General features: G+C 38.8%; 1 protein-coding gene across 1 annotated transcript; it reads left to right on the top strand.

Moving 5' to 3' along the window:
* Positions 1-353: 353 nt before the first annotated feature.
* On the top strand, positions 354-9037 carry LOC142794989 (uncharacterized). The gene is made up of 6 exons (XM_075885967.1): positions 354-495; positions 1369-1447; positions 2069-2157; positions 2290-2346; positions 3958-4199; positions 4857-9037. The coding sequence occupies exons 1-6, from the start codon at positions 445-447 to the stop codon at positions 5068-5070; spliced, it is 732 nt and encodes a 243-aa protein (XP_075742082.1). The 5' UTR covers positions 354-444; the 3' UTR covers positions 5071-9037.
* The last annotated feature ends 1411 nt before the right edge of the window (positions 9038-10448 follow it).

Genomic DNA, 10448 nt, shown 5'->3' with positions numbered 1-10448 from the left:
ACTCTACTGCTGACCTGAAGGCCACGAGATCAAATCCCAGCTGCAGCGGCTGCATTTTCAATGAAGGCAAAAATGTTTGAGGACCATGTGCTTAGATTTAGGTGCACGTTAAAGGACCCCTAATGGTTGAAATTTTGGGTGCCCTCCACTATGGCATCTCTCATAACCATGTTGTGTTTTTGGGACGCTATACCCCAGATATTAATAAATGTGGGAACTATTTAGTTTATCACTTCTTGAAACAAGAAGCCTGAAGAGGTGCCGTACTGCGAGCTGCTGTTTAAAAAAAATTTGTGGAAAGCAGCGTTAACAACATTGCTTGTTGATTCAACGATCCTATCAAACTCTGCTCCGTGTGTCATCTTTCGCCAACTTGCAGAGGTGGACGCTTGCAAGCGTTGCTGTCGACCTTCACACAATGCTACCTGCAAGCCGACGGAGCCGATGGAAATTCTGAGAGACGGAACACCATGCATACACGGCTATTGTGAGAAGGTCAGCTCTTCATTGCATTGCACATTATCGAAAGACAAACCTCGCTGTATTTGTACTGGCATGCGCAGCATGTATCAGGTTTGCATGCTGTGCCAGTTTTCTTGCTTTGCAAGCTTAATGTGCTGGGAATTAAGTGAAAGCTTTGTATAAAAATTATCCCAACCTTATATTCCTGAGGCAATCACTTACTCTGTGTGGGGCATCATATTTCCTAGCATAACAGACACTTAGTGCAGTGTTCAGTACTAGACAGTGGTTATAAGAAATGAATTCTTATTGCATCAGACTCAAGTACTAAACGCTTGAGGTATGAGGCAAATCCAACTGTAAATTTATTGTCATATATGTTATATATATAGTCTAGTGTTATATTACATCAGTTATCGCGCACATCGTTTCATGCCATACTGAGTGCTACGTTACTATGTCTTCTTTGGTGCAAAATTTGTTTCTGCATTTACCTTTTTATTATTTTTTTTCGTGTTCTGTGTAAATATTTCTGTTTTGCACATGACCCTGCTGTATTGTAACTACCCCCCCTCCCTTATGTAACGCCCAAATGGGCCTTTAGGGTATATGAATAAATAAATAAATATATTGTGTGCATACATTCGAGTAAATATGTCCAACTTAAACGCTGCTACCTAAATGCTACTACTTGACTGTATTCCTTAGCAGTGTAATATGATTAAAATTCTGTATTACTCATTACTATATTACTATTACTTATTATATTACTATTACTTATGTTTTTTAGTGCAGTAGTCATATTCGTCTCTTCCAATCTTTGGTCAGAATGAATAAATTGATTTGATGACTGAAATGTTTCTCACAACAGTGCTGTTGTTTTTGTTTGCTTTTTGTGAACTGCAGGGAAAATGTGAGAAGACGGTCCAGGACATTGTTGAAAGGTTCTGGGATATTATTGAGGACATAGACATTAACACAGTTTGTGAGTCTTTTTTTTTTCTTTGCTGTACCTTTTGACAATGTTACAAAAACATTGCGTGAAGGATCCAGGCAAACGTTTTTTAATATTAATAAAATATTTTGCTCTGTTGTCGGAGTCAACGTAGTCCTAAGGGAATCAATCGTCAGAAGCAGAGACAGATACTACCTACCCACTGTTCTTATGAGTAAGTGAGTGAGCAAGTGTGCGAATGAAGCTAAGCAAAGTGCAGTGTTTACGAGAGGAACAATTGGTTGTCGTACATTTGTGAAATGATGGCTAGGTGCAGCACGACCACAGCCATGCCTGTGTAGGGTGCGCGAAGGGCCGGTTTTTGGTCTGCGGGGCGACAGCTTGAGCCATTTTCGCTCTCTGACAGGGTGCATAGGGATCATGCACTGAAGGCTGACCGTCATTGCCCAAAACTACCTCGTATCGCCCCACTGAGCAAAAAGTGGCTGCTTGTGTGCTCTATACCGACATTGCTGTGAATGTACACTTGGTTTGAGGCTCTTACAAGAATGCCTTTGGGTGTCTTTATAGTAGTTTTTCTTTCTTTCTTTTTCTTTCCAGGCACTGTTAATCTGCATTTATCTTGTTCTTCCTTTATTTTGTTTATTTCAGTGAAATTTCTGAATGACAACATTGTGGGCACTGTTATTGTGGTGTCCATGATTGTGTGGGTACCTGGAAGCTGTCTCATAAGTTACGTGGTAAGCATTCTGATTTATGTCAACTTCATTTTCTATGACTACTGCCTGCCAAGATACCATAGATTTTTTTTCTGGCATTTCTTGCCATTTATTTCTGGCTCTCGTAATTTATGTCTCTTTGTTGTGTTCCAGGATCACAAAAGGAGAGCAGAGCATGAAAAGGCCAAGAAGACTTGCCGGAAGCGTGATGTGAGAGCTACCGGCTTCTTAGTTTTTATTTAATTAGCTATCAGCATATGCTACAAGTATTTTATTGACACTGCTTATGCTGAATGGATTAGAGGGTTGAAATAATTTGAATAATTCATCTGAAATGAATATCTGGGAAATAACTGCTGCAACCAAATGTATATTGTCAACCATAATTTTCATGGGATTCTTCCGTATGCAACACCTTTGAACAAGTCAATAACTTTTTATGTGTCCTGCAAATGTTTGATTAATGCTGTTAATGTTTGATTAGAAGGTGTCAATACATTTTGAATAATTTTATATTATAAATGAATATCAAAGGAAGGAAACTGTTTTAATCCAATGCATATTGTTAACTATCTCATGGCCTGGCTTGTTCATGGCTTTTTTTATGCGCAGAAATTTTCAGTAGAGCTGTGAAAATAGCAATATTTTGGGCACACAGTGAATTAGAAGTAATTAAGTCAGAGTGCAAATCAAATTGAATATTTTTCAAATACTTTGTAGTGGAATTGTAGAAAAAAAAATTAGAGGGGATTTCTAAGCATATTCTTATAATATAGCAACATGAAAGCGTTTATTTTTCCTAATTTGATGAAGCACTGGCGGGGTGGTGTTTCACAGTTTTACTATAAAGAATGAGGCAAGGCGAAGGTCGAATTGTAGTCATGTACATGATTTGGTGCAAGCAAAGTGTTAATGACTGCATTTCGCATGTGAAAGGCAAAGATGCCATTTACTCAGTTTTTCCTATTTTTAAACTTCTGTGGAAGCCCAACTGGCATGGTGGACAAAGCAGCGCATCCTTCAAGTCCGGAGTTCCAAACCTGCCTCCTAGACGTTGATATACAAGAGCATTTGTAATTTTGAATGCTATATATCTTTGCATCTGATTTTTCGGACACCTTGCCCAAGTTTCATGTCCAAAACAGCATTAATTGAACCACCGCTTCTGTGACATCCATCATCTCCATGTTGGAGCCAGCGTTTTCTTGAGCCAATGCATTTTAGATTGTAGCAGAGCCTGAAAGGCAGCATTGCCACAGTAGGAGAGAATGGTGAGGCAAAGCAAATTAAAGATTTGATGGGATAACTGTCAGTCAGATGTTGACTATATTTGCCATGGGGAAGTTCGAATTGTAGAATTCTAGTATGAATCGAATAGCAAACACTATTAGAAAAATATTGGAAATTTTTAATATTTGTGCACCCCAACCTTTGAGCAACGTAAATAACCTATACAATCGTGATTCTTGTCAGCTGCAGAAATAATTGTAACTTCCCGGCCACTTTTTCTTGAGTCATGTGTCATCCACTGGTATAAGCATGACTGCATAATAATTAGGCTTACTGTATGTGCATGATGTGTGTGCGCGTGCATGCACATTTTTGCTGGGTTTTTTTCAACGTACAAATTCAACATATTATAAGGCATTCTTCATAACATTTTTTTTATGCAGCCTTTTATGCTTTATTTTACAAGTGGCTTGTTTCCCCATCTCTCTTTTTTTGTGTATTTTTCTTGAAGCCTCCAAGCCCATTGATAGGTTTCATGCGAAGTGGTCATTTTTTGCACTTGCACCGCTGATACCACTTTCTACATTCCAGAGTCTTCAACCATTTCGTCCACCATCAGACAGCAGCGTCAAAGTGGTCCACATTTCACGGCGGCAGCCACCTCCTCAGCCAGAGCCGCAGCCACAGCCTCAACCACAACCACGGACACAGCTTCCTTTGCAGACACCATCAGATGAGCAAGTGCTGGCTCCAACGCTGCGGTTGCCAAGCCGAGCTCCAGCAAGTTCTGACTACTGGCAATCACCAAGCTCCTATGCTAGCTCAGAAAGAGGGTAAGGTGCCAATTTAATGCCTAATAACAAGCTTCAGTGTTAATATTTTAAACTGTAAAGAGCTTACTAGATTATGATCATAAATGGATATTACTTCTTTGAATAGCTTTATGGCTTTTTAGTGTTTCTTTTACTTAATTTTGAAACTGTGGTGGTATGGGCAGCTGCTCAAAATATGCGACTTCCTGTTGGGGAAAAAAAAATTAAAAATTGCTTTTTAGGATAACTTCTGTTCAGACACTATATACCAATCGGTAATACACGTCTCTACCTAACCAAATGAATCAAATTTTCTTGTGTCTAATAAGGAAATGTGCTCCTCAAACAGTTCCCTTACTTTCAATGTTTGTACCTAGCTATCATGGGGCACTGAGTTTTTGAATTATAGAGGTTTTCTCATCATGCTCTAAAGCTAATGCTGCAGACAATTTGCAACCCAGTGACCTCCCATATTAACTGCTCTTTGACCAAACTAGTGCCTCCTAGTAATGGAAAATTGTGGGAAAGATGCAAAAGGGGAGACCTGTCTTGTATCGCACGGGTGAGAAAAATGTAGCAGATGAATGGAATGAATGGAATGAAAAAGCTTTATCCGGAATGGAAAAACTTTATTTTAACCGATGAATTTCAACAAAGTTACGTTTGCTTGTGTTTTAGCGGTGTGCACCCATCAAGGTACGAGGGACGCCTTTATGCAAGGCCAAGCAGCGTCGCCGAAGGTGCCAATTACAGCAGGCACGAGCCATCCGACTACTACCACCACCACCCTCTGCACACGCAGGGCTACGGGCGACAGGGCGCAATGTCCGTCTCGTCCGATAGGCCTGGAAGCCGGTCGAGACAGCACATCGAGAACTATACAGCGCTGTAGCTTAGTAGTCGTTGTCATTATCATTTGCACATGCCCATCTCATAATTTTGGTCCTTATTTTTTTATGGGGATGACTGAAATCACATTGCGTGTTCATGCTAAAGGAAAAGAAGAGAATGTAATATATTTTGTTCAATTGAAGACGAGGAGCATTAGAGAGGCCTTGAACTATCTTTCTTTGGAATGCCAGACACACATTAGAACAAGTATAGTGCATCCTAGGAGCATGTTACTAAATAAACTTAGAGAGATCTTGTTCGAGTGGAGCTACCTTTCTTATTTGTATTCACGAATTTTTCATCTGTGCAAGCTTCCATCTTACCTTCCCCTTAACCTCTGTTTTTTTTTTTTTTAATTATTTACACTTGTTACTGAAGGACAGGGGCAGTGCCAATGGCTGCTCTCCTGCCTGTCGCCTACTGGCATCAGCTGTGACCAGCCGGCCTTTGTGCCATGTTTGAAAAGATGTTTCAATATTGCACTCTACATGTGAACTCCATGCACTGTACATGGGTACAAAATTTGGTTGACGTGATTGCAGCACTGTCTTTTTTTGGGGGGAATTCTATCTCATCAAGTCCAAAGTGTGGTTCAGGGCCCATTTAAGAAACTTTCCCATCTGTGAATACGGTCTAGAGTAGATAAGGCCAAAGCCAACATGCATGAATACAAATAGTGGAGTTTATGAGGCATCCAGTCAGTGTTTGTGCCATCTTTCTTGCCTTTATTCTGCTCCAATTTCTGTTCTTTCCATTACTTGAAAGTGTTTTCTTTAATTTGAAGTTGGTGAGTATTTGGTCGCCATGTCGTAACGAAGCTAAAATACTGTACTTGATTGTCACGTTATATTTTCATGTATTGCAGTATGTGGTGTACTTTTGCAAGGGCAGGCAGTGTAATGGTACAGGGAAACAGCACATATGGAAGTGAATTTTTGTTTAGTTGGTAGTTCACTTGCAGAATTTGTGTGGATTTTTAAAGAGTGTGCTTATTTCATTGTCTGTTTTGACAATGAGTGCAAGACTTTTGTGCACGATGGATGAGGATGAGACTTGTAGCAGCTCTCTTTTCTTAGATTACTCCTGCTCTTTCTAATATTAATCGCCAAAGTGGTCACCTATGTTTTTGGGTCATCAGCAATTTAGTCTGTGAATTGTGTAAACAATCAACTGCATGTCATCTTTGCTTCCTGCAATAGGGAGTGGGAAATGAAATCAAGGAAGACATAGAAGTTATCTGTGCTTTTTAATCAAGGTGATGTACTAATCACTAGAATTTATGCTTTGCATGGCAGTGAACCGTCACTGCCGTAGCTATTGCCGCATAAAACCTATAGAAATATATAACTGTGCATTTTATGTGTAGTGTTAATAATCACATTGGCTGTCTATTATTTTTTTAATGATCACAGGTTGTCTTTCTCTTCAGAAGAACTGCGGTGTGGCACGAGGAGTAAATACATTCAGTGAAAGCCTCAAGTGAAACCTATTAAGATTGTTTAATGTTTGTATACTTAACTTGCTGAAAGGTAAAAAAAGTCATTCACATATGCAAACACTTCAAGTAACCCAGTTCTTCATGCAGCTCTTTCTGTAGCCTTTCAATTTTAATATACCGGAAGGCTTTAAGGAATTCTGGTTGAACATGTTGAAAGAAACATAGTTATGTCAATTTAAAAGAAGGTGGAACACCCTTAGCCTCCCTGTTTTTGTGGGGTTTACTAAGCAGTTTCAGTGGTGGGTGAGCTAGGAGCAAATGGGTCGTGGAAAGGGTAGCTTGTAAGGAAGCTTGGAGAGTCGGTGTTGCCCTCCCCACACCCCCATCTCAACCCCAACTTATCCTCTAAGCACTTCTGTTGCTCTCTTAATACTTTACACTTCAACAGTATACTTTCGTCGTACTGCTATCTATTGTATCATGAGAGGCGGCTGACATCATTGGCTGTTCTCGTTGTGCTGTAAAAAAAAATGACACAATCACAGGCCTGTCTCTGGCATGTCATCTGTCGCACTAGACGATATTTGTGTCTTTTTTTTAGGATAAAGAAACACAGCTCTCAGTAGAAGCTTTCTGGGGGCTTCACTTATGTGTGGAATGGGAATAGTCTTATGAGACAGATGAAGAGGTGTGAATAGCAAAAATGAACTGGGTCACACTTTTCTAGGCTCCTTTATGTCTCGCTGGCAGCTCAAGCAGTCGTTGAAGTAGAGGATGAGTCCAGACTCCCGAATGTGTTTTTACGAGGGCTATGTTTAATGAGAAGTAAAAGCATTTTAATGTCTTTACCATTTTTATTTTAGTTATATAGACAATGTAGCAGAAAAAACCGGGGGTTGTCTCACATTATTTCATTGGATATTTTACCTCCATCGCTGGTTTACGTGCTTTCTACCACTTGTGTCATCCACATAAAAACATTGGTGAACTTTATTCCCCATAAAAATGTTTTAAATCTTGAAGTGCACCTTTTGCTGCGTTTCCCAAAGGGTACACTTTGGTTGTGAATTTTGAACCTACTGTGCCATCCTTAGTTATCCTAGTGTTCTTTGACCATTGGTTGTTACACATGTTCCTACTTCTTTGTTCTGTTCTAAACTTGTGTGTTGGGTTTTCATAGCTCATAAATATTATACAGGTTGTACCAGCTAAAAAGCATCAAGCAATAAAAAATTAAAAATTAGTGCTATGCATCTCCAACTAGCGTGCGATTGTTCTTAGCTGTATGTAGCACGCCAGAATATATTTTTTGATCTACCAAGCAGGGTAATTAACGAAAATTGCTTAATGATCTTTTTAAATACTGACTCTAGAGAAAAAAATTCAATACAAAACTTGTAACCTTTACCAAGAAATGAAAAAATTTCAATTTACGGTAAGGTAAGGACACTGGCTAATTATTTTCCTGCATTTGTTTGAAGTGCACAAAACTAAAAAATATACCACGTGATTGCCGCCTAACATGCAACACCTCTAGTGCCTTCAAATGTTAGTTTTCTGGATAAGGGCTACAACTTTTGTATTGAAAATGTTTTTCTTGATTCAGTATTTAAAGAGTTCATTAGGCAATTTTTGTTAATTGCCTTGCTTGGCAGATCAAAAGAAAATATTCTTACGTGCAATGTATAGCTAAGAAAGATATCATGTAGTTAGCGACACGTAGCACACATTTTTAGTTTCTTTTTACTGCTTGATTTTTTCTAGCTGGAATACCCTGTATGTTTGAACAAAATTGATTGCCAAAGTGTGTGTGACAACTTTACAGATGCTTGATTTTGAGCTTTTGCGGAGTTGTGATTTTTTTTACTGAGGTCTGCTGCATTGCACAATTTTATATTTATGTGTTTTTCAGTTTCAATGACACAGCATAGTATTTGCATCTACAGTGGTTATACTAATTCATTGTTTGTACATGAGTTCCAAGCCATGTCAATTTTTGTCAGCATAGGCTAGTTGTACATGCTTCAGAAATATGAAGAAACGTTTGTTTTATGCTCACTTTTTTGTTCATGCATCATTGTTGTGTTAACCTTGGTGTTGAGCAAGCTCATTTTTGCCGAGAGTCTGATATAGCATCCCATTTTGTGTTTTAAAACATGGTGTGCACTTATTGATCAAGATTATCCATTTAATCTACAAGTGATAGTTTTCTGAAGAATTGGTAAAAATAGAGCCCAAACAATCAGTGTCACTTGTTAGAAATGGCAGAAGTAGCATGCCCAAATTACTTTTGCAAAGCTGGTCATCCAGCCACTGATGATGTTGTTAATTAATTAAGCTTTGTAATTATGTGCCTGCACCCACTTTATCGTGTTCTTTCACTCAGATTATTTATTGGTTTGTAATCACCTTGAGTCAAAGATTGCATGTTTTAATTTGCATTGTTCTAGTCACACTGAAAGTTCAAAAGAATCACTATAATGTCCTGAAGCAAGTGCTCTAAATCTGAAATAAACCATTTCCTCCTACACCATGTCTTTCATGTGTTTTTTTTTATCGTGTTATCACTGTTACAATGCTAGAATTTCTGCAGTGCAAAACATTTAAATAAATGCGAGAAAAAAAAAATGCCAGGCCTGCACGAAATGCGCAGCACAGTCACAGCGAAAGCTGGAAGAGCGACTTTTCAAAGCCTTTTCTAAACATGCTTTGGGTTACTGCTGCAAGCGCACTTCAGGGTACCCACTATGCCATAAATAATTTTTTGTAGTAGGCAGGCATTCACTATATGCCATCCTTCGTCATTCTTCGGAGAAGCATACCACCTGCTACACCCTTTTAAGGAATTTCGCGCAATTTTTTGATGCTGTGGCTGACGACGAAGAATTATGCCTGAAGCTTTTGTAATAGGTTGGAGCAATTTCGACGACGCACTCGTAACTCAATTCACTTTGTGTGACACTTGATTGTTCTTTTACTGTTCTAAAATGCTTTATTACTCATATAAATGCTATTTCTTTCCAGACATCAAGCCTCCCTAAAGCCAGTTTGCAATGAAGTTCCAAAGAATCGGCATGGCTTTGTGTTAGAGTATTGGGCTGGCAGCAGAGTACTCGGGTTCGAATCCTGTTGTGTTCCTGGTGTTTTTATTTACTTTGTTTTTTTTTTCTTATTTCATGCGGTAGTGGTTACAGACACTAGCGGCAGCGATGGACAGCTACGTTGCACGCGACTCTTGTTGTGATCACAGAACAGCTTTTGCTATAAAAGTTATGCCCACATCAGTTTGTGCCCTGGATTGATCTGCGTGTTTATTTTAGAGCTAAGTGCAGTCGCATAGCCACCTCATATTGGAGGCATTCCTGTCCCTGCTATGAGGAAAATGTGAAGTAGAATGAATCTCATAGTTGTCTCTAATCTGATTATGAGCCTCGTGTAAACATTGTTTGATACGTAAATCACTACTATGCACAGCTATGAACTACTATGCAAGCTCTATCAATGTTTTGCAGGTTGCATAGTAAAGCAAACAATTTTATTCTGAGGATGAGCAGGCTCTCTTTAAAACAATGCAACCTAATTAATGTTATTAAATCCAGTTCGTAGGTATGAAATCGTCCATTAAGTTTAATTTTATAAAATTATCCTGAAAGACCTAAATTCTGCATGGAATTAAGCTAATATTGCCTTCACACTAAATGTTTTTACAACTTTCAGAGCATGAAATACCTCTTGCAGACTAATGTACTGAACAGTTTTCATTTGTGTGACATGTGGCATCAAAGTGCAATAAAAACATCACTGCAATAAAAAAAAAAAGCCAACTGCTGTGACTGAAGGCGTTGGTCAACTGAGCAAGCATAAACAATTTTAAAGATTGTTCTAGGTTGTGTTGAAACATATTCTTTAAAAAAAGAAACAGTGTTCTAAGTCACTTCGCC

Source organism: Rhipicephalus microplus, unplaced genomic scaffold, assembly GCF_043290135.1.
Source record: "Rhipicephalus microplus isolate Deutch F79 unplaced genomic scaffold, USDA_Rmic scaffold_519, whole genome shotgun sequence".
Lineage (NCBI taxonomy): Eukaryota > Metazoa > Arthropoda > Arachnida > Ixodida > Ixodidae > Rhipicephalus > Rhipicephalus microplus.
The sequence above is the reverse complement of the archived record's forward strand: the minus strand, read 5'-3'. Positions and strand labels throughout refer to the sequence as shown.